At 46.3% G+C, this 24,995-nt stretch overlaps 1 protein-coding gene across 2 annotated transcripts in view; it reads left to right on the top strand.

The window, feature by feature from the left end:
• The window catches only part of RIMS4 (regulating synaptic membrane exocytosis 4), a 62,264-nt gene that overhangs the window by 26,859 nt on the left and 10,410 nt on the right, over positions 1–24,995 (top strand). Inside the window, exon 2 of one of the 2 annotated variants that reach the window (XM_064276116.1) lies at positions 18,249–18,387. In XM_064276116.1, coding sequence (XP_064132186.1) covers positions 18,249–18,387 — 139 coding nt within the window. Of the gene's footprint in view, positions 1–18,245; positions 18,388–24,995 lie in introns of both variants that reach the window. The other variant, XM_064276115.1, reaches the window with a different exon arrangement.

Here is a 24,995-nt window from a genome sequence, read left to right as displayed (position 1 = left end):
CTCAATGTTCTCATCTGTTAAAGGGACATAATAATAGTACTTAACCTCTTAGGTCGTTGGCAGGATTATTTAAATGACATGTGATACGGGCCTAGGACTATGGTAAGGCTCTCATTTCATAACCATTTATTATTATATAAAGCATTTCTATGGAAATAGAATATTCTAGGAGTTTATGAGTGCTTAATGTATACCTGACTCTACTGTAGGTGATGGCAGATGTGGTGAAAAAATTCTCACTAAATGGCAGTCATTGTTGTCATTAGTATTATCACTATTATTTGATTCTTACAGTGCTGGTAGGGCAGGCAGTAAAATCACTTACATTTTACTGATAGGAAGATGAGACTCAAAGAGGTTATGTGCTGTCTAGTTGATTCTGACTCCTAGTGACCCCATATGACAGAGTAGAACTGCCCCATAGGGGTTCCTAGGCGGTAATCTTTACAGGAGCAGGTCACCAGGTCTTTTCTTCTGAGGAGCCACTGGGTTCCAGCCGCCAGCCTTTTGGTTAGCAGCCAAGCACCTAACCATTGCACAACCAGGGGGCTCCTAAAACCTACTCAGCTGTTAGGAGATGGAAAGAGAATTTAATCTGTCTTCCATGTTACTCTCTCTCCCCAGCACCCCCTTCATGACAGTCCGTGTGTGAAAGAACGGAGGGAGAGAGGAAGGGAAGGAACTCTTATCCACAGAGTTAAGGGTCTTCCCCTGGCTGCCATGGCTTACTCTGTGCCAGGCAGTGTAGGGACAGCTGACAGCTGTGTGATCCTCCCTTCTACCCCTCATCACCTAGACTCTCGTCTCATTCTGCTCCCTCTCGCTTGTTCTGCTCCAGCCACCCAGACCTCCTTGTTCACCGAACACCCCAGCCATAATCTTGCCTCAGGGCCGCTGTGTTTGCTGTTCCCTGTAATGGGAATGCTTTCCCCCTAGATCTCCACATGGCTCGTTATCTTACCTCTTTCGGGTCTTCACCTCCATGTATTACTATGGCCTTCCCTGACCACACTCTTTAAAAGAGAAACACCTGTCCTTCCTCTCATCACCTTCCTCCATCCTCTATTATGTGTACATATTTGTCCAGTTCAGTGTCTGCTCAACCTCTCCTAGATGAAGTCCCAGGAGGCCAGCTTGTTTTTCCTTATTTTGTTCTCTGCTCTGTGTCCAGAGCCTGGAATGGCACTTGGCATGTAGAAAGTGCTCAAAATATATGTGGTGAGTGAATGAATGAATCTCATCTAATCAGGCCTGAGTAGGGTCTTCAAACTCCAGAAGATATCTCCTATGTAATATTTCCAATCAACACACGTTCCTTGAGCTCTCCTCTGTGCCAGGATCTGCTCTAGGTTCTAGGAGTGAAAAGATGAATAAGAACCTCTCAGCTCCTGAGGAACTCATAGGCATGTGGGCTGACTATAGTATAGTTCTTGTCCAAGCACTTGCCACAGTTGTAATGGCGAAGTTGTGCTGCCACCCTTGTCTTCTGCCCTAGACTGGAAGGGCTCTGAGGGCAAGGACCCCCATCCATCTTTTTCAGTGCTGTGCCACCAGCACCATTCCACTGCCTGGCTCATGTAGGTGGGCTGGATGAATGAATGAACACATACAGGGTGTCAGCAGGCTAGGGACTAGCAGAGGGGTCTGTGTTGCACCAAGGAGGGACCAGTGGCCCTGCCTGGATGAGGGCAAGAAGGAGCCCTGGAAGAATTCACACAGGCGGTAAGGAACCTTCCTGCCTCTTGGCAGCTTGCCTTGTCTCTCACCTGGCCAATGTTCGAGCCACTTGGGAATGATGGGAGGGTGGTAACGTCTCCTTCCTCAGGAGGCTGGGTGGCCTGCAGCCCTTCTATACTTCAGCTTCAGCCTGAATCTCTGTCCTTGGAGTTAAAAATAGCCAAGGATGAAAAACAAGGACATGGTGTCCTTCTCTGCCACTGAGCAGGGATTCTGCTACCTCTTCTCAAGGGGGACTGCAGGGCTGCAGGTTTGTGAAGTTAGCAGCCTAAAGAACTATCCCTTCCTGCCCCCTTGAGGACAAGCACAGACTTCTGTTTCCCCAATCTGGCATGATTCTAAAGGAGCTGTGCAATGTCACAGCTGAAAGGGCTCTCCAGGGTAGGCTGATATCTGGCAGGAAGCCCAGGGCCCTCCAGGCCTGGGACCTTGGCAGACATCACTAATCAATCAAAGCCCTCTTTCCTGGGACCATGGCAGGTATCACCAGTCAATCACAGCACCCTTTTCTGCCAAGTCCAGACACAGCCTAAGAATTTTTAACATGAGGTATTTCAGGCAACAGCTACCAGATTTGCAAAAAAGAGAAAATCTATTTCTCATTCCTAATTTAGTCCACTAACCTCATGTTGGAGACACTGAAGCTCAGAGAGGGGCAGAAAGTTGTCTGATGCCACACAGGAAGTCAGTAGCAGAGCCGGGACCAGACTCAGAAGTCCTAACTCCTTGCTGAGGTTTTTTTTTTTCTCTGACTCCTACTGCATCTCCTTTTCTACCAAAAGTAAGGTTTATAGCTCCAAAACAAGGGTTCAACCCGTGGGCTGCGGGCCCCAGAATTTTATGCAACATGTTGCATGTATGTGCTGGCAGATATTTTTCTAGAGAAGGAGCTTTCATCAGCATCTCAAGAGGCTCCCTACAGAACCAAGACAGGCAAGGAAATCAGAAAAGAGTGAGTGGAATGGCCTAAATCCTTGCTGCTCAAGGTGTGGTCCCGGAACCAGAAGCCTCAGCCTCACCTAGGAGTTATTAGAAATGCAGAATCTCAGGCCCCACCCCAGACCTACCTAGATCCCCAGATGATTCATTTGCACATTGAAGTCTGAAGAGCAATGGGGTGGAACTCATTCAGCCTTTGATCCCCAAATGTGTATGGAGCACCTGCTGGGTACCAGGCATCTTTGCAGGTCAACAAGAGAGACATAGTCCCTGCCCTCATTTGAAGCAGTGGAGACTTAGCCAAGATGGAGCCCAGCTGTATTTGTTTGAAGTGTTTGAAGAAAAAGCTAGGTTAGATAAAGGGCAGAACTTACTGTCTAAGGAGTATGAGACCCCCATATGCATTAAAGAGTGTGTGAAGAGGTTCTTGCCTGGAAACCCTTAGTAGACACCAGGTCAGCTGCCGTCCTGTGGAGCAGTGGGGAGAGGGATGGTGGTTTTCAGAGGTCAGAGGATTTGGATGACCTGAGCGGGAGAGACAGGATCTGCTGCTTGAGGTTGCTTTCCTAGCAGCCCCAGGAACAGCTCATCTAAGGCGGGATTTGCTGTGGTGTGTGACTGGTGCCAGCTGGCTCTCCTGGGCCTGGGAGACTCTGAAGGGAGCTGACCTGGTGTAGATTGAGGAAGGAGGTGGTGGGGAGCCTGAGGCACAGACAGAAGGCTTGCCCTGGTGGGCTGGGAATGAGGAATTCCAAACCTCCACCCGCCTCCCACTCTCTGTGTGCCCACTGCATGTTTTCATCCATGTGCCGTTGTGGGGATGCAAGTACACATGGGTGCCCTGAAGGTGGCATGCCGAGGGGCCAGACTGCATGGCCCAGGCTCGTCTGGCCTTTGCAGCAGCTTTCTCATGCTGGCCCTTTGCTCACTTGCAGCCAGTCCTGAGCCTGGTAGAGTTTGGCTCTCACCTGAACAAGCTTCCCCACCCCACTACTGGCTTCTTGACCCTCCGGAGTCAGTGTATATGGAGAATACACGCACACACACACACACACACATAATTGACTGACTCCCAGGGGGTCATATATATGGAGAGGAAGAGAAATACCAACTTGATCAAGATACAATTAACATACCATCTAATGCCCCCATTTAAAGTGTACATTTCATGCTAGCAAGTGGCCATCTAAGAAGCATCTGTTGGTCTCAAGCCACCTGGAGCGACGGAGAATGAAGAACACCAAAGACATATGGTAAAGATGAGCCCAAGAGACAGAAAGGGCCACATAAACCAGAGACTGCATCGGCCTGAAACCAGAAGAATTAGATGGTGCCCAGCTACCACCGATCACTGCTCTGACAGGGAGTACAACAGAGAACCCCTGATGGAACAGGAGAACAGTGGGATGCAGATCTCAAATGCTCATAAAAAAGACCAGGCTTAATGGACTGACTGAGACTAGAGGGACCCTGGAGGTCATGGTCCCTGGACCCTTTGTTAGCCCAAGATTGGAACCATTCCCAGAGCCAATTCTCCAGAGAGGAATTGGTCTGGACTATAAGATAGATAATGGTACTGGTGAGGAATGCGCTTCTTGGCTGAAGTAGACACATGGGACTATATGGGCAGCTCCTGTCTGGTGGCGAGACGAGAAGGCAGAGGGGGACAGGAGCTGGCTGAATGGACATGGGAAGCACAGGGTAGAGAGGAGGAGTGTGCTGTCTCATTAGGGGGAGAGGAGCTAGGTGTGTATAACTTTGTATGGGAGACTCACTTGATTTGTAGACTTTCACTTAAAGCACAATGAATAAATAAATTAAAAAAATAAAGTGTACATTTCAGTGGCTTTAGTATGTTCACAGAGTTGTGCAACCATCACCATGATCAATTTTAGAACATTTTCCTCATCCCAAAGAGAAAACCCATACCCATTAGCAACCACCCCCCATTCTCCTCTCCCCACCGCCACCCTTGGCAACCACTAATCTACCTTCTGTCTAGATTTGCCTATTCTGGACATCCGTATAAATGGAATTGTACCACGTGTGGCCTACTGTGACTGGGTTCTTTCACTTAGCATAATGTTTTCAAGGTTCATCTGTGTTGGAGCGTGTATCAGTACTTCAGTCCTTTGTATGGTTGAATAATGTTCTAATATATGGATATACCACATTTTGTTTACCTGCTCATCAGCTGATGGTCGCTTGGGTTGTTTCTATTTTTTGGCTATTATGAATAATGCTAAAAACACCTGTGCACAACTTTTTGTGTGGATGAGAGATTTGTTTCAAATTCTGTCTCTCCATCACTTATTTGCCTTTAGTTTTCTGGGCACTTCTGGGAATTAGGGACACTAATATCTATCTATTTGAGAGTATTGTTAATAATAGTGGCTGTGATTTACCGAGTGCCTTTATCTCATCATGACAGTCACTATACATATGTTATGTCTTTGAATTCAGCCCCACAAGGGGCCTGAGAGGATTTATTTTACAATCAATATGGACATGTGCTACAGTGGGCTAACATGCTGCCTTGTGATAACAAGTCATTTGGTGGCTTGATGAGCTCCTTACAGTGTATGTGGAGAGAGGCGGGGAGAGGGAAGGGAGAACCCCCCACATTCCCCAACACCTCTGGCCTTTTCACATTATTAAACTGTTTGCCATCAAGTCAACCCAGACTCACAACAACCCTTGTGTGTCAGAGTAGAACTGTGCTCCATAGGTTTTTACTGGCTGATTTCAGAAGTAGATTGCCAGGCCTTTCTTCCAAGGTGTTTCTGGGTGGACTTGGACCTCCAAATCTTTCATTAAGCAGCCGAGTGTGTTGACTGTTCACACCACCCAGGGATTCTTTTCAAATTATGAGGGCGTATTTTTCTTTCGTCCATTTAAAACAGTTTGAAATATACATTGAGAAAAGTGCCGTGGCTCTCTTGTGGTTCCTTCATTCCTATTTTTTCTCTGCTATGAGAAGAGCACGTCCCAGGTAGGCTTACTTCTTTATCCTGGATGAAGGAAACCAGGATAGAGCCAAAGCTAACTCATGAAGGACATTTAATATGAGCAAGAACTAAGCCTAACACTAAGTCTCAGTGCAAGCCACTGAGATTTGGGGGTCATTTGTTACCACAGCATAACCTAGTAAAAGTTGACTGATAACATTTCATCCTCACAACAATATGTGACGTGGGTTCTATTATTATTCCTATTTCGTGTGGGAACTGAGGTTCAGATAGGTCCAGTTACTTTTTTTTTTTTTAGTTTACTCAGAGTGGCAGAGGGGTGTTTCAGATCCCAAGCCCAGCTCTTCTGGCTCCAGAGCCTATGCTCTTAAGAAGACGGAAGTGGAAGTGTGTGGGCTGTGTTTGGTGAACGATGAGTAATTCAGTGTGGATGAAACACCTGGTATGTGCCTGACGTCAGACGTGTAGTATAGGTTTGGGGCAAATCCTGGAACCTTGAATGCTGGGCAGATTGTGGAGCTTCCCAGTGTCAGATGGGGGCCATGGACTCAGCCTTCTGCTCACAGCCCAGTTTCTTTCAGGGCTTTCTCAGCCTGTGCCCAGGGAGCCACCTGTGAGAACTATAAATTGTCTTCCTCCCAGTGATTGCTGAAATGCCCCTTCTCCAGAAAGCCTTCCCAGCCTGGCTGGAGCAGAGTGGATGACTTCCCCCTGACCCCCACTGCTAAATGTGGGCCCTCCCCCGCCCTAGTGCATTTACTCTGCATCCAGTGCCCTTTACCCTCAGTTTACATTTTGGTTCCACACTTTTGCCTTCTCCCTACGTGTTTTCTGTTTTTCACTATGGCCATCAGTTGTAAACTCTCAGAAGGTAGTGCTTAGGTCTACAAAGAAATCTAATACTTTTATTTGCAATCAAATGTAATTCAGCATTGAAACAATTCTTAGGATCCAGACCCTGCCTCTACCTCCAGTGCTTTACTAAGTTCCCTCTCCTATAACACCCTGTGCAGAGCTCTGTCTTAAAATTATGCTACATTGTAATTATAACACCTAGCATTATAATTGGAGCCCTGGTGGTGTAGTGGTTAAGAACTTGGCTGCTAACCAAAAGGTCAGCAGTTTGAACCTACCAGCAGCTCTTTGGAAACTCTATGAGGCAGTTCTACTCTGTCCTATACGGTCGCTATGAGTTGGAATTGACTCTCCCCTTTGCTTGTCCTCTTCCAGCAGGCTGGGAGTTTCAGCAAGGTCTGGGGTTAATCCATCTCCGTGTCCTGAGTCTCCAGCACAGGCCCCAGCATTGAGTAGGCATTTAGTAAGGGTTGAATGAATGATAGTTACTTACCCGTTTCCTCTCCTTCCTGTTTTCACTAATTTTAAGGTCCTGGAGGACAAAGACTGTCTTATTTGTAGCCCCAAGACCAGGAATAGCAGGGCAGGTGAAATCAGCTCAATGAATGTATATTTTTATTGGGTAAGTGCAAATAACATTTCCTTCTAGGGGCAAACCCTTTATTTAAAAAAAGCATATTAGTACACATTGCCCAGTGCATCCTCAAAATCTTCATAGTCTCCCTCTCTAGTGCTCTCATATCCTGTCATGCACCCTGTGCCTCTCTTGCCCTCCCCATTTTCATCTCTGTTTCTTCATGAGCTGTCCATATTCCCCCTTCAAATCAGTTTTGGGGAAGAGATCTGAGGAACTCAAATCCGCCTGCCCTGCATAAAGCAGTCTAAAGGACAAATTACACTCTGGTTTGCATTTGAACCAAGATCGCCCTCCCACTTAACAGCCTTGCCATCTCAGGCAGGTTACTTAACCTCCCTGAGCTTCAGCTTTCTCTTCTGAAAATGGAAATGATATGTACCTTCAATGGGGGTTGTGAAGATTAAGTGAGGTAATGTACAATGACCTATAGCTTAGTGTCTGGTTCAGCTCAGTAAGTGGACGTTCCTGTCTTTAAGTGCAAGGCTGGTTCTTTAAGGATGGACTTTCAGACATCATCAAGCCTGCGGGAAGGATGTGTGTTTCTATTAACATGGGATGGGGTGTCTTGGTGATGGGAGATCACCCCTCTCTGTGAGCTGCCACCTCTGCCCCAGACAAGACCAGGCATGAGCGCCTGTTCAGCACCAGAGACAGTTCCTGGTGCATCAGGCAGCTGGAGTACTGAACATATTTTATAGCAAGGAGCCTTGGTGGCATAGTGGTTAAGTGCTTGGCTGCTAACAAAAAGTTTGAACCCACCAGCCGCTCTGCAGAAGAAAGATGTGACAGCTTTATTCCATAAAGATTACAGCCTTGGAAACACCATGGGGGAAGTTCTACCCTGCCCTGCAGGGTCACTATCAGTTGGAATCAACTCAATGGCAGCGGGGTTTAAGGAATTTTTAATTGCGAGTCGCAGCTTTATTGTATGTACCACCAAGAGGGATAAAAGTTATCATCATTTATCATTCACATCTTAATTTCAGAGATGTTGAAATGGAGAAAAAATGTCTTAGCACTGATGAAATAATGATGTTATGGGAGGTGGTATCAGTGGGCCGTTGGCTGCTGACTCTTGAAGAGGTTAATAATAATAGCCAGTGTGTTCTAGGTTTTTTCACTCCTTCTTCTGCCCGGGGTGCTATCTGCCCTGTATATATGTTCACTTAACAAATATTAAATTTGGGGGATATGAAAATGAGACAGATAGGCGTTAAGTCAACAGTCTTCAAATAATCCTTCTCCCCAAAGTATTCCAGTCTTGAGCCCCATTTCTTCTGAACATTGCTTCTGGCTGGAGGACAATCTAATGTGTTAAACTTCCCAGTCTACAATATGATTAATCTATTTTAAATAGCATTTCAAATTCGTATCCTATGAGCTAGCAATTTCACTCATAGTTATATGCCCAACAGAAGTGTGCACAAGTGCACAAAAAGACACATACAAGAATGTTTTTAGCAGAGCTGTTTGTAATATTGCCAAACTGGAAACTACCCACATGCTCTTCAACAATAGAATGGTTGAAAATAATTTTGATGTAATCACACAATACAGTAAAACTATGAGAATGAATGAACTACAATGAAACAATAAATATGGATTAATCTCTCAGCATACTATTATATGAAAGTATCCAGACACTAGATGATTCTATGTATGTAAAAATGCAGAGGAGCCCAGGGGCACAATGGTTAAGCACTCGGCTGCTAACCAAAAGGTTGGCAGTTCGAATATACTGAGCAGCTCCACAGGAAAAAGACCAGGCAATCTGCTTCCATGAAGATTACAGTCTAGAAAACCCCTTGGAGCAGTTCAAATGGGGTTGCTATGAGTCAGAGGCAACTTGATGGCACCCAACAACAACAACAACAAAAATACAAACTAGGCAAACTAAACTATGTTGTTGAAAGTCAGGAAAATGCTTACTCTGGAGGGGAAGCAACTGGAAGTGAGCATGAGGGGTTCCTGGGGGTGCTGGTGATGTTCTATTTCTCTGTCTGAATGCTGGTCCCATAGATGAGTGCACTGTGTAGTCTTCATTGAGCTATATACTTAACAACTGTATACTATATAACTGTACTTTCTATAACATATCCTACTTCAACTAACAGCTGTTTTTATATTTTTTTTTTCCGTTCTTTGATTTTTAACCTATTGATGCCTTTGTGTCTAAGGTGAGTCTCTTGTAGGCAACATATTGATGGGTCTATTTATTTTCTTTAATTCATTCTGGTGCTCTCTGTCTCTTGACTGGTATATTTGAACCACTTGCATTCAGTGTGCTTATCAAGAGGTATAAATTACTGCTGCCATTTTCTTATGCTTTTTGCATGTGTGTGTGTGGCAGTAATGGTTTCTTTGTTTAATTTTCTCTTCCTGAGTTCTTTTTGTTTATGGATTTTTTCTTTTCCATATCCATCATTTTTATTGCTTTTGTGTTTACTGAGTCTTTTTTATTTTTGTCTCTATTTTGGGAAGTAGATTTATTAATTTCCTTTGTGGTTACTCTGAAATTTACCTTTATCTTCCTAAGTTTAAAACAGCCTGTTATACCTTGATTTTGCCTTGACTTCCTCTCCGTATGGAAGTTCTATAACTACACAGTTTGTTCCCACATCCAGTTTTGAAGTTGTCTCTGGTTCCCTGTTTTTAGTTTTATTTTACTTCAGCTCTGTTTGGTGCTCCGGGATCTGAGGTCATTTTTTTAATCTAATTTACTTAGTTTCTTGAATCTTTGTTGTCGGGCGGTCATTACGGTGGGTGCATCTAAGACACCATATTGACCAGAGCTCTCCAAACAGTTGTTTTTAAAGGAGTTTTCTCCAGAAGGCCAGAAACGCTAATGCTGAGAATTTCATGTGCAGGGTGATAGGTAAGACGTTTGGGGAGCAGTTGATCACATGGAATATTTGAAATTAATTATTCAGTCCGGATAGAGTTTTAGAGCCCATTAGGGAAAAGGAAAAAAAAAAAATGAGGCTGGAAGAATAAATTGGGACCAGGTCAGAAAGGCAGTGTGTGCTAAGCTTGGCCTTTGGAGCTTATTTTGCGGGCATTGGGATGCCAGTGAAGATTTTTAATCAAGGAGTGACATGTTCATGATTGAGGTTCAGAAAGCTCATGCTGGCCAGAGAATGGAGAACTGGTAGAAAATGCTCTGGTTATGGGTACACCAGGTGGAGTTGAGGTTTCCATCTGGCCAAGCATTCAAGGCACTTTAGATTCACCAGTTCTACTCTAGATTCTGAACCAGAATCCCTGGAAGAGGGGTCCAAGGGATCAGCATTTTACCAAACTGCAAGACTAGCACTGGCCTCTGAGTAGGACTCTGAGTTACTTGACTGTTGTGGTCCAGGCAAGAGAAGATGAGGGTGTGTGCTAAGGATGTGACCCTGGTGATGGAGAGCAGGCCCGAATCTGAGTCGCCAGAAGGAGACATGGAGACACATTTTATCTAATTACTCAACAAACACATGTCACTTACTAAATAGCATTTACTTTGTGGCAGGCCTATTTTAAATGCTTTTTATAAATATTAACTTATTTAATCCTCATAACAATAATTAGAGGTAGATATGATTACTTTTCCAATTTCCTGTGGATGAGGAAACTGAGACACAGAGAGGCTGTGTAACTTGACCAACATCACACAACTAATAAAGTGACTGGGGCCAGGTTTCCAACCAGGCAGTCAGGCCCCATTGTCCATGCTTTAAACCACTAGGCTATGCCGTCTCTTGAAAATGTTCCAGAAAAATTGGTGAATGGTGGTTGACTGTGAAAGGAACAAAGAGGTTGGCAATCAGGAGACCTGAATTTTAGCACAACACAGTCATTGACTCAGGCCCCCCTTTGTACCCCAGCTGTCTGTCTGTATAATGAAGGGGTTGTTCTGGTTGACCCCTAAGTTCCCTCCAAATGGAATCTTCTTTGATTTTAAGAGGAGGCAGATTCTGACAGCTCCAGAGAGAAGAGGGCAAAGTTAAGGGCCCTCACACCAGCAATAAGAGTTTTGCTTCCTGGACCTGTCCTTAGAGACCCAGCCAGAGACAACGTCAGGGATATAGAGGCCTAAGTGCCCATAGACTAGCTCAGCCCTTGATTTTCAGAGGGATTTTTGAGACCTGGGCAATGGAGACATGTGAGGCTGAAGTCACTGTAAGTAGCTAGGCCAGGGAGAGGTTGGCCATGTGGGAAGAAGAGGCAGTGGTGTCCAGGGCATTTATCTCAGAGGTACAAGAAGGACCGTGGCTGTGGGACGAGGAAGCAATGAGGTAGGGACCTTGGTGCATCTTTCATCCTGTTTAATATAACCCACTCACCCAGAGCTCTTATGTCTGGGGGAACTTTACAGGCTGAAATACGGACCTGAGTGGACCACTCACAGAGGTGAGATTAGACATTGGTCAGTGACATGCTTAGGGATTTTAGAGCCTGAGGACCTGGGCCAAGTCAGTTAACTTCTCAGCGTTGTGTTCCTCACCTGGAAATCAAAGTTGATAATACCCATCTTCAGTAAAATGTAAAGGTGGTGAAGGGCTGTGTTCTGACCTTCCTCCCCCTTCCACCACCACTTTCCTGGGACCTCTAGTGGTTAGAAATATAGGATCTGTTTTCACACAGACCTGGGTTTAAAACCTAACTGTCTTGTGTGGTGTGAACCTTGGGCAAGTTGCTGCACTGCTCTAATCCTGTGTCCTTATGGTAAAATTGGGATAAAATACTCATCTCTCAGGGTTGTGGTGAGGTTAAATTAGAATAAATGACTATAATGTAAATGCTCGAAAAGATGGTACTGGTATTATAATTTATCATTATCATCATTTTATTATTATCCTATTCCTTATGAACACTTGCTTTTGGGAGAAAGTCCATTAAACACATTATTCATATTCACGTACGAACAACTGAGTAACTTAGTTGTTTACTGGAGAATTTACGTCTTTCTTGGGGACACATTGTAAAACCAATTCACATTGAACACAACCTTAGTGATGACTAGCAGTGCTGGGAGCTGTCCTTGGTGCTGAAGGAAGTCAATGAGGAATGGGCTTACACTGTAGTTACAGATGTCAACCAGGTACACCAAGAACATGTTTCAAGGTGCAGTGGAGCAAATACCTCAGTAGAGGTGAAGATAAGGTGCTCCTGTGACTCGAGGAAGGCAGAACTCAGATTGGGGAGCCTAGTAAGGGAAGGCCAGGTCCCTGGGTGGTGCAAACGGTTTGCGCTCAACTGTTAAAGGTTGGTGGTTTGAACCCACCAAGTGACACTGTGGAAGAAAGGCTTGGAGATCTGCTTCTGTAAAGATTACAGCCAAGGAAACCCTATGGAACTCAGTTCTACTCTGTCATACATGGGTCATCATGGGTCAGAATTGACTCGATAGCAATGAGTTTTTGATTTTTTGAAATAAGGGAAGTTTTTGTGGAAGAGATAGTTATTGAATTCAGTGCTAGAGCTTAGTGAGTTTAGTGGGTCATTAAACACGTGAGCATTAGACCAGAACTAAAACCATTCCTGAAGCCAACTCTTCAGACAAAGATTAGACTCAACTATAAGACATAAAATGATACTCGTAAAGAGTGTTCTCCTTGGTTCAAGTAGATAACTATACATGAGACTAAATGGGCAGCTCCTGTCCAGAGGCAAGATGAGAAGGCAGAATGGGACAGGAGCTGTTTGAATGGACATGGGAAGTCCAGGATGGAAAGGAGGAGTGTGCTGTCACATTACAGAGAGAGCAACTAGGGTCACATAACAATCTCTGTATAAATTTTTGCATGAGAAACTAACTTGAGCTGTAAACTTTCACTTAAAGCTCAATTAAAAAACAAACAAAAAACATGGATATCAGAGTCAGAAAGACCTGGATTTGAATTCCCACTCTACCATTATTAGCTGTGTATTTCCTTAGGGAAGTTATTTAACCTTCTTGATCCTCATTTTTCTTGCTCTGTAAACTGGGATAGTACCTATCTCACATTTTATTGTGAGAATAAAATGAGATGATGCATATGTAAAATACTTGGTACAATGTTTGGCATAATGGTGATAATATTAATAATAGCTACTCTCTTAGATATCTAGTGCAGGTATAACAGAAATTCCACAAGTGTATGGCTTTAACAGAGAGAAACTTATTCTCTCATAGTCTAGGAGGCTAGAAGTCCAAATTCAGGGTGCCGGCTCTAGGGGAAGGCTTTCTGTTTCTGTCGGTTCTGGGGGAAGGTCCTTGTCATCAATCTTCCCCTAGTCTGAGAGCTTCTCAGCACAGGAATTTTCGGTCCAAATGATGTGCTCTGCTCGCAGAGTTGCTTTCTTGGTGGTATGTTGTCCCCATATCTCTCTGCTCACTTCTGTCTTCTATATCTCAAAAGAGATTGTCTCAAAACACAATCTAATCTTGGATATTGAGTCCTGCATCGTTAATGTAACTGCCACTAATCCCATCTCATCAACATCATAGAGATAAGATTTACAACACGTAGGAAGATCACGTCAGATGACAAAAAGGTGGACAGTCACACGATACTGGGAATCATGATCTAGCTAAGTTGACAGATATTTTGGGGGGACACAGTTCAGTCCATGACAGCTACAATTTATTGAGTGCTTACTGTATGCCACAACCCACCTATGATGTCCTAAAAAAAAAAAAAAACCTAGGGTTAAATGTTGTTACATTATTACAGTACCTTGTGTTACAATCAATTCTCACAACAGCTGTAAGAGTTTGGTGTGCTATCCCTATCACCTAGATAAGGAAACAGAGGTATCGAGTGCCTGATAAGTTATAGCTATTATTATTTTAAAGCTAAACTCTGGAGAACGGTTAGAGTTTTGATGATAGGAGAGATGAGCAGAGAGGAGGGGATCAAGTTGAGGATTGTATCGAGGATGTACATGAAGCAATGAGGTACCCAACCAAGTTAGAGTTTGGAGACTATAGGGGAGACCAGCTAGGTTGCTAACCAAAAAAGATGGGCGGTTCAAATTCACCGGCCACTCTTTGGAAACGCTGCCGGAGTAGTTCTAACCTACAGGGTCACTATGGGTTGGAATCACTCAATGGCAGCAGGTTTTTGGTAGATTAAAAATTTTTAAATGATCCCCCACACACCTTCTCTAGCAGTCTTTCTCCTGACAGTTATTCACCATTAATAGTTTCATTTATATCTTTCCAGATTTTTCTATGTGTATATAAATATAAAGCTACCCGTATATGTGTACACATATTTTTTTTTTTTATACACAGAGCTACCTATAGATTTGCTGAAGTGTATCATGTTTTACATACTGTTCTGCAACATGCTTTAACTGAACACTGTATTGAGGCACTCTTCCCATGTGACTGTCTATGCAGAACTTGATGATTCCTTTTAACACTTGCACAGCATGGTGTGGATGTATCACTGGCTTAGCCGGTCCCCTACTGATGGACCATTAATGCCAGCATTTCATTGGTATAAACAATACCGTGTGTGGCCCTTTTATGCATATCTTTGTGTTCTTTTGTGACTATTGCAGAGAATTAATTAGTAGGGGTGGAAAATCTTGGTCCAAAGTGGTAATTTAAGATAGCTAATCTGGTAATGGCTTGTTGGGTAGGTGGGTTGGAAGCAGGGAGACCAGTTAGGAGGCTGTTAAAATAGTTTGAGGCAATTAAGGCGGTTGGCTGTGAAAATGGACAAGAGGGGAGAGATTAAGAGACTTTGTAATGCCTGGTAGCTGACGAAGGAGAGGAAGAAGTCAGCAAGGTCTTGGGGTTTCTGTGTCTGGGTGGCTGGGAAGATGGGGATGCCAGGACATAAATCAGAAGTGCTGGTTGAAGAAAGTAGGGCCGATGATGGGTTTAGTTTTAGCTCGGCCGAATTTAAGGCACTGCTTATCATCTGACAGGAGCCCTGGTGGTGCAGTGGTTAAAGTGCTTGGCTACTAACCAAAAGGTTAGCGGCTCAAACCCACCAGCTGCTCTGTGGGAGAAAAGACCTGACCATCTGCTCCCATAAGGATTACAGCCTAGAAAACCCTATAGGGCAGTTCTACTTTGTCACATGGGGGTGCTGTGAGTCAAAAATCATCTCCACGGCACCAACAACAATGTAACAACATGTGCCAGGCACTGTGGTAAATGTTCTTTCATTTAACCCTCCCAGCAGCCTGTGGGGTAGGTGCTATCTGACTCGAGGACACATAGCACGTAGTTGCAGCCAGGACTCTATCCCTGGGCCAGGTGATCCCAAAGGCCAGGCTGGGTGGTGAGCCAGGGCTGTGGCGAGGCTAGATAGGGGACTGCACGTGAAATGCTTTCCAGGCTGCAAAGGGCCACACGGATGTGAAGAACCCCTCTCCATGCCTCCTCCTCAGCCCCGTGGGGATTGGGTTGTTTGTCATGCTTTGGCCCTCCCTCTCCTGGGAGAAATGTGTCAGACTCTGGTGTGTGGAGGCAGAGCAACATAGGGCTCCGGAACAGGGCACAGTGGGGAGGTACAGAGCCTAGGCAGGTGTCTGCAGCCTGCCTGCGGGGTGCTCAGCTGTGGCTCTATCTTCCCAGTGGGGGGTGCATTTGTCGCAGTACATATGAGCCTGTGTGTGTGTGTGCACACATGTGTGTGAGTGTGTAGGAATGTCTCTGTGCCAGTGAGTCTGTGTTTCTGAGATTGCATGCCTGTGTTTCTATATCTTTCTCTGTGTCTCTGTACACAGAGAAATACCGAGATGGTAGAGTGAGAGGCCATAGATACAAGCTAGGTAAAGAACACGTGGTGGAATGAAGTGGAAACACAGATACAAGGACACACATGCTCCCCCACTTGTTCATAAATGCCCAGGGTGACACCCACAGAGAAATATGGAGTGTCGGTTTCTCTGTGTGCATTCTTGGGAGGGTTGGCGTAGACTTCTGAAGGATATACGTATGTATGCGTGTCTGACACACACAGATACACATCTCCATGTAGCCTCAGAAGCATGCAGAATGAGATGTATACAGAGACCCATGGAAACATGTGGATGTGGACACACAGAATACATTAACACACTCGATGTATTTGCATGTGTATTCCTCTGTGTGTATGTGTGGTGCTGTGTGTTTTTCTGAGAGTGTGTGGGCATCTGTGTGTCTGAATAACACAGACCTGTGTGGGGAGACACACAGCACATCTGTAACTTTGTGCACCTGCGTGTGTGCATCACTCTTTAAAGTCTGGGGTAAAAGAGACACCATCACTGAGTTGGGGAGGAGGGAGGCCGGGAGAAGGGCAGCAGGCAAAGTTCTCCTGGCCACTTGCTAAGCCCCACCCTGATGGAGTGGGGTGATGAGTAGGGCTGCTTCTCCCCAGTGGGTCAGTCAGCAAGCACTGATGGAGCACCTAAGGTATACCAGCTCACCCCCAGACTTTGTGGGGACTCGGAAAAGATCCCACCAAAGTCTGTCCCCCACCTCTAGCCAACTCACAGTCCCTACAGTGTGGGTGGGAGACAAAATGCTGACATTGGATCACTGGGCAGTGAAGAGAGCCACCAGGTTCAAGTCCTGACTACCCCCTTAGCAGCTCTGAGTCTCTTGTCCTCAGCATGGAAGTGGGAAGAAGAGTGGCATCCACCTCGTGGGTGGCTGTGAGGATTAGGACTGTCCTCAGGGCTCTGCACGTATCATTAACTCATCTGCCCAGATGCTTTTTCCTGCAGCAGCTGTCCATCGAGCCCCTGTAACCTGCTAGGCCCTGTGCTACCTGCTGGGGCTCCCCAGTGGACAAAACAAGTCCTGTATCCTCACGGAGTTTACCTTCTACGTGCAGGAAGTAGGCAGGGAACCAGCAATGTGTGTAACATGCCAGGTGTCAGGAAGAAAACCAAAGCCGGGTGTTAGGGCGGAGAGTGACAGGTTTGACCATAGCAGGCAGGTACAGGAGTAAACTGCTGACGGGGCAAAGGATTTTTTGGGGGGAGAGAATAGCAAGGGCAGAGGCCCAGTTATCCTCATAAGAACTCTGTTGTTATCCCCATTTTACCATTGAGGAAATGGTGACACAGAGAGGCTGAGTAATTTGCCCACAGTCCCACAGCCAGTGACAAAGAGAGCCAGGATTTGAGTTCAGGCAGTCTGGTTTCAGGGCCAGTGGCCGAATTCAGTAGCCTCAATTGGAGTGATACTTGCCCACCCCCAGGGGACATTTGGCACTGCATGGAGACATTTTTGGTTGCCACGATTGGAGGCAGGGGACTGTTCCTTGCATCTGACGGGTAGAGGCCAAGGATACTGTCAAGCATCTTCCAGTTTCCAGGACCCAGGTGTCAGTAGTGCCAAGGCTGAGAAACCCTGGTCTAAATCCATGTAAAGCACTTGGTTGGGAGTATGACACATAGTTACCAATCAGTTGCCCTCTAGTTGACTTCCACTCATGGCGACCCCATGTGTATCAGAGAGAACTGTGCTCCAGAGGGTTTTCAATGGCTGTGAACTTTTGGAAGAAGAGTACCAAGCCTTTCTTCCAAGGCATCTCTGGGTGGATTTTAACTGCCAACCTTTTGATTAGTAGCCAAGCACTTAATGGTTTGTGCTGCCCAGGAGTTCCTGACACATAGTAGCTGCTCAATAAATAAAAGCTGCGGAGGAGGAGGAGAAATGGATTGGAGAAGGTTGCAGGGGAGAAATGAACTCAGGGGGTAAGAAAATAAAAGTATATGTAAATGAATCCATCAGTTAACAAAACCAAAAACCAAACCAAACCCATTGCTGTTGAGTTGATTCCGACATATAGCAACGCTACAGGACAGAGTAGTACGGTCCCATAGGGTTTTCAAGGAGGATGCAAACTGCTGACTTTTTGTTTAGCAGCCAAGTTCTTAACCACTGCGCCACCAGGGCTCCTCAGTTAACAAAACTCAGCTAATGTTGCCTGGTGGGTAGGTATGAAGGGCAGGGCTGCTCGTGGGGGGCAGGTGCAAGTGAGGTGGATGGTGTGAGGAGGTTGAAGGGCTGGGAGTGGGGGCTGGAGCTGGGCAGCCACTAGCCACTGAAACACTAACCAGACAACTTGTCTCTCTGTCCCCTCCCACCCCATGTCTCTCTCCCCATCTCTCCTGGCCTCTCTGCCCAGAAGGGGACAGCCGGAGGCTGAAGGGGGCCATCCAGAGGAGCACAGAGACGGGCCTGGCAGTGGAGATGCCCAGCCGGACACTGCGCCAGGCCAGCCATGAGTCCATCGAGGACAGCATGAACAGCTACGGCTCAGAGGGCAAGTGAGTGTGACCCCGCACCTGCCTGCCAGCCTGCCAGCCCGCCTGGCTCTCCCGGTCTTCTTTGGTGGGGGGTAGGGAGGACTGAGCACTGCCCTCCAGGAGCCCTGAATCAGCCTCAGGCCGGTGATGACTCACTACTCTGGTGCCTTGCTGCCTGGATTTGAATCCTGGCTCCACACTTATTAGCTGCATGACCTTGGGCAAGTCATGTCTCTGGGCCTCAGTTTCCCCATCTGTAAAATGGGGACAGTAGTACCTACCTCATACCAAAAAAACCAAACCTGTTGCCATCAAGTCAATTTATAAAATGGGTTAATATTTACAAAGAGCACAGGACAGTACCTTAGTGCCTGGCACATGCAACATGTAAGAAGCTGTATATCAATGTGGATAAATAAATAAAGAAGGGAACTTGCCCAGGGTCAGAGGAAAGGAGAAAGGTCTTATTACCATCATTATTGTTTCCTCTTCCCTTTTTTTATTTTCTTAAATCCCTAGTGAATGTTTTATACACACACACACACACACAGACTACTGCTTGATAAAGTAGCTTCACACACACACACACACACACACACACACAGAGACTACTGCTTGACAAAGTAGCTTCACGTACCTCAAATCATAAAACCTCAGTGCTGACTGGGCCCTGGCCAGCATTTCTCTCCTCTGGCCGCACATCAGAATCACTGGGTATCTTGGTAAAAATATAGATTGCAGGGCCTTGTGTCTGAGCTACAGAATCAGAATCTCTAGGAGTGGAGCCCAGGAACTCCATTTTTAAAAAGCTCTCTGGCTGAAGAATTATCCAGACTGGGGGTTCTCAGTGGAGAAATTATGGACCCTTTTGAGACTTTTGGGAATGCTTTGAGCCTTCCCCCCAGAAATACACACACACGCGCGCGTGCACACACACACACACTTATACACACACATACATTCTCACCCACAGTTATCCAGACATACTCTTCTCATATAACTTGTAGGGGTTCCTAAATTCCCCTAGATCTGTCCATGAGTCCCTGGCAAAGAAACCTTGATTCAAAACAACTTCCTTATTGTACAGAAAACCAAGGCACTCAGAGAGGTTAATGACCTTGCCCTGGATCGCACAGCAGTTAGTAGGTCTAGAACCCAGGGTCCTGACTCCTAGCTGGAGCTTGTTCCACAGCACCACATCCCTTCCTGGTTTCAGCCATCTCTAGGTGAGTGGATTGGTCCTCGCTGTGTACAGGAGGAGTTGAGACTGTCCAGTACAATAGCCACATGTGGCTATTTAAACGCTAATTAAATTTAATTTAAAATTCAGGTCCTCTGGTTGAGCTACCCACATTCAAGTGCTTAATATCAACATGTGGTTACTAGTTGTTTTATTGGAAAGCGCAGAAAATAGAACATTTCCATTATCACAGAACGTTCTGTTGGGGTCCCTGGATGGTGCAAATGGTTAATGGGCTCAGCTGCTAACCGAAAGGTTGGAGGTTCGAGTCTACCCAGAGGCACCTCAGAAAAAAGACTTGGTGATCTATTTCCAAAAAATCAGCTGTTGAAAACCTGACAGAGCACAGTCCTACTCTGACACACATGGGGTTGTCATGAGTCAGAATCAACTCATAGCAACTGGTTTATTGTGGCTTAGCATACTGTTGACATAGTGGCTTATCTAAGGGCAGATGAGGGGTGGGGCTGGGCTGGGACCCCACCTTTTGCTCTCCCTCCATTTCTGGCCCTACCCCTGGGGGTTCTGCTGGCTGAAAGCTTCCCCGCCCCAGTCCCTCCTAAACTGGGTGTCTTTGGCCTCTGTGAATGGCCTTGCCTTGGCAGACGCTGCTGTTCCACCCACCTCCTAGGAGACTTTCAGGTGGGTGATAAGAAAGAAGAGGATGCGGACAGGCGGAAGGGAGGGGAGGAGGAAGGGAACGAGTGTTTTCTTTAACCCGAGAAACCCGCCTGGCAAAGACAGCAAAATGCAGAGGAACATATTCCAGGCACCTGGTTGGCAGTGGGTCCCTGAGGACAGCTGCGAGTCTCAGCGTGTGGTGCCAGGGACAAATCCTGGTCCAGGGGTCAGGACTAGAGGATCCTAGTCCTGGCTCTGCCACTGACCTCCAGGTGGCCTTGGGCATGTCCCTTGGCCTCCCAAAGCTTCAGGGAGGCCAGGAAACATCTCACAGGAAGGTTGAGAGGACCAGGTCATGGGGAGGGCAGTGGCAGCAACAGGGGAGTCGAACCGTATTCCCAGTTTGCAAAAGAGGAGAGGAGGCTCAGAGAGGTCACGATACTTGTCCAGGTCCTTCCCTACCATGGGAGCAGCATGGGCAGAGGGTGTGAGGGAGAAACGAGATGATGCCTGGACATGGCAGCTGCTTCGAGGTGGATCTTGTTACCTTATTCATTTTTATTGTACTTTAGATGAAGGTTTACAGGGCAAACTAGTTTCTCATTAAACAATTAATACATATATTGTTTTGTGACATTGGTTGCCAACTCCACGACATGTCAACACTCTCCCCTTCTCAGCCTTGGGTTCCCCATTACCAGCTTTCCTGTGCTCTCCTGCCTTCTTGTCTTTGCCTCTGGGATCTTGTTATCTGTTGCTGCCATGTGCTTTAAGGTCCCCGAAGGTCTTTAATTACATTACTGAAACCAAAAAACCCATTGCTGTCGAGTCGATTCCGACTCATAGTGACACTATAGGACAGAGTAGAACTGCCCCATAGAGTTTCCAAGCAGTGCCTGGTGGATTCAAACTGCCGGCTTTTGGTTAGCGGCCGTAGCACGTAACCACTCTGCCACCAGGGTTTCCGATTACATTACAGAGAAGCTTAAAGCCGGGACTCTGGAGTCAGGCAACTCTAGTTGTGTTGCATTTCTACTTCTTAGTAGCTGTCTAACTTTGAGGAAGTTAATTCACCTCTCTGAGCCCAGTTTCTGCATCTGTAGAAAGGGGATGATAATAGTACAGAACACTCATAAGGTTGTTGTGAGGATTAAATGAGCTAATACACATAAAAGCACTTAGAACAGTGTCTACACATAGCAAACACTGTAATTATTAGCTATTATTATTGTTGTTCATTGTTAATTAAGCCACTGTTAGTTGGGTACTTTGCTGCTTGTGGCCTAACGGGTACAATGAGCCACTCCCAATGCAATGGTGTCTGTAAAGTGCTTAGCACAGAGTAAGCTCTGAATACATGTTGGGGTGATGAGTATGACTATTAGAAGGTTCGGGGTGAGTGTTTTGACCATAACTGTGGAGGGTCAGGTGGGTTGGAGGGTGCCTGGCCAACAGAGTGGAGAGTCTGGCCCTCCTGACAGGTGCTGAGTCTTGATGGAGTCCAGCCAGATGCTGCCACTGCCCCAACACCTGGGTGAGGAAGGGGCAGGCAGGACACTGAGCTGTGGTCAGCCTCCCTTTCCTGTTCTGGAGGTATTTTGGGCAATAGTTGGGCTCAGCTGCCAGGCTCTGAAACAGGAAGAGGTGTGACCCTCCTCCCTCTCTCTCCTCCTCTTGGGCTTCTGCCAGCCCAGCTGAGGCTCAGGGAGCCAGCCTTGCTCGAGCAGCCCAGGCTGTGGGAGCTGATGCTGCTGGAGCTGCCTGACCGTGGTGGAGTGCATCACTGGGCATATGTGTTCCTGCAGGTGGATTTTCATTTCAGCAAATGTTGATTAAGCACCTAAAACATGCCAGTCAATTGGGCTGGGCACTCAGAGACCCTCCCATCTCAAGCTTCCACTCTACTGCAGTGCACTGGCCAAGCAATTAGCCTTCCACCCCTCCCCAGTCTCCTTCCTCACATAGAATCCAGAGCCTCAGCATCCTGCTTGTAAGTCTGCAGCTCTCAAAGCTGGCTCTCAGCGCCCCCCTGCTCCTTCCACCTCCTCATTGTCTGAAGTGTCTGGGTCATCGGCATCCAGGTCCCTGGGTATCTAGGTCAGTCGCTGTGCCCACAGTTCTGGGAAGCAGAGTGTGAACCCACAGCAGGGGCACTGCCCCCAGGCTCAGGGTTATGTTCCTGCCATGGCTGTTTCCCTAATAACCAAGGACTCAGGAGGCTGGGATGGATGGCCTGGGCTCCCTTCTCTTCAACACCTCTGCCATTTAGCAGTCATTGTGCCTGGAGAACAGAACCAGGGCAGGATATGGCTATAGGCCAGGAGACAAGAAGATTTGTTGTTTTGTTTTATAAGCACTGGTTTTTGTTAAACGTTTGTGCCAGACTCTGTTCTGTGAAGTTTATCTCATTTGACACAACAGCACCAAGGACTATCCTAATGTTATTTATTCCTATTTTTCCAAAAAGGAAATGGAGGCTCGGAGAGGTGCCAAATGTATCTCCACAACTAGGGAGTGGTGGAGTCAGGTTTCAAATCCAAGACTGCCTGACCCTAAAGCTAGCCGGCAAATCCCTGTGCTTTGCTCTGGGTGAGGCTAAGATCTCCTCAGGACACTTAGAGACATATAGGATAGTGGTTAAGAATGTGAACTCTTGAGCTAGACTCCTGGGGTTCAAACCCTGGGTCTGCCACCAACTAGCAGAGTGATCTTATTTGGGTTACTTAATACTTTTCTGCCTCAGTTTCCACTTCTGCAAAATGGGTTTAATATAAGTACCTAGGAGTCCCTGGGTGGTGTGAACAGTTAAGCACTTGACTACTAGCTGAAAGGTTGGCAGTTCAGATCTTCTCAGAGGGGCCTCAGGAGACAGGCCTGGCGATCTTCTTCTGAAAGGTCACAGCCCTGAAAACCCTATGGAGCAGTTCTACTCTGCACACATGGGTCGATAGGAGTTGGAACAGACTTAACAGTAACTAGCAAGAACAACGAGAACCTAACTTTATCACAGCGTTGTTGAGAGGATTAAATGAGGTAATATTGATAGAGTGCTTAGCACTATCAGTGCCTGGCTTAACAACAACAACAAAAAACTCAGTGCTGTCAAGTTGATTGCAACTCATAGTGACCCTATAGGACAGAGTAGAACTGCTCCATAGGGCTTCCAAGGCTGTGATCTTTACAGAAGCAGACTGCCACATCTTTCTTTCTCAAAGGGGCAGATGGGTTCAAACCACTGACCTTTCGGTTTGCAGACGAATGCTTTAACCACTGTGCCATAGGGCTCCAGCTCAATGCCCGTGAGCTTCATGCCCATGAGCTACACTCTCGGGGAGGGGGCAGGCTTGGAAATGCCTTGAATGCTTGAGAAGCAGGAGTCAGGATGCAGTGTATCCCAGCATACAGTCAGTCCTGCTAGGACACTTGTTTTGAAAATGTGAATTGGCTCCAACACGATTGAAATATTAGGGAACAATTTGAGCAGGGCAGGAATTTTGCACTCGCTGATATGTAGTTTCATTCATGGGACACACTAGGTAAATACAGAAAACACACACCTCTCAAACATCTACCTGTTCCCTCGGTTCACCTGTGTTATCAGCCACATCTGGTGTTCCAACTTTCCATCCAATTCAGACATCCCTGCTTCCACCACTTCACAGTCACTCACAGGCCACAGCTCTTCAGACACCCACTCCCACAAGCCAACTGTAGGTCTTTTTCAAGGTAAAAGTGGCATGTTTAATATTTATGCATTTCTTAACCATTTAACATGTAAAAATGTGCTACCATTTTTTACTAGGTTCCTGTCTTTTTTTCCTTTTAATGTGTTGCTGACAAAGTTTCTGAGTATTGTGCCCCTAACATCATTTTCCCTGTAAAACCTGTTGCTGTCAAGTCGATTCCAATTTATAGCGACCCTATAGGACAGAGTAGACCTGCCCAATAGTGTTTCCAAGGAGCAGCTGGTGGATTCGAACTGCTGACCTTTTGGTTAGCAGCCAAGCTCTTAACCACTGCACCACCAGGGCTCAAGCTCTGTGATTTGTATTGTGGGATTTTTTGTGGCAAGGTCATCTTTAGGATCGCATATCTTGCGTTAGAGCAGAACTGGGTGTACTGTAGGCTCAGCGAGTCTGTGGGGAGGTGGATGGATGGATGGGCATATGGGGGGGGCAGTTAATGGATGGACAGAAAGACAGCCCATAGATCACTGAAACCTTTCAGAGCCACATAATCCACGTCACCGAGAGGACTGCGCAACCTTTTAATTTCTGGATGCAACTGAGTGGGTGATCCATCTGGAAAACAGAATGGAGTCAAACCCCCAAATAACCCAATTACTTCCTTAACCACCGAGAACACAGAAAATCCAGGGGGCAAACCCAGCTCAAAGGTTAATAAAAGATAAATGGGTTTCAGCTCCACAAACAGAACTAACAGGATTTGCAATGCAGGAAATCTCATTTCACCATTAACACAAAATAAAAAGCCAGCAGAACACGGGTTGTAATCCTGTTTCAGGCCCCTGCCTCCTCCCAGGAGGACTGGCTGCTCCAGCCCCCACCCTGCACCCCACCAGCCCGGGCCAGGTCTCAGGCATCCACATGCTGTGCATCCTAACAGGTCTGGAATCAGAAATGTCATGAAAAACACCCAGAAGAGGGAAAGGAAGGTCTCCCAGGCCCAGACAGCAGGGCCCAGGAGGCTGTGGTATTTCGTTTGTTCGTTCATTCATTCATTCAGCAGATACTCTTGTGCCAGGCCC

This window comes from Loxodonta africana, chromosome 24 (assembly GCF_030014295.1).
Source record: "Loxodonta africana isolate mLoxAfr1 chromosome 24, mLoxAfr1.hap2, whole genome shotgun sequence".
Taxonomy (NCBI): domain Eukaryota; kingdom Metazoa; phylum Chordata; class Mammalia; order Proboscidea; family Elephantidae; genus Loxodonta; species Loxodonta africana.
Note: the sequence above shows the minus strand (reverse complement) of the source record. Positions and strands in the feature narration are given on the sequence as shown.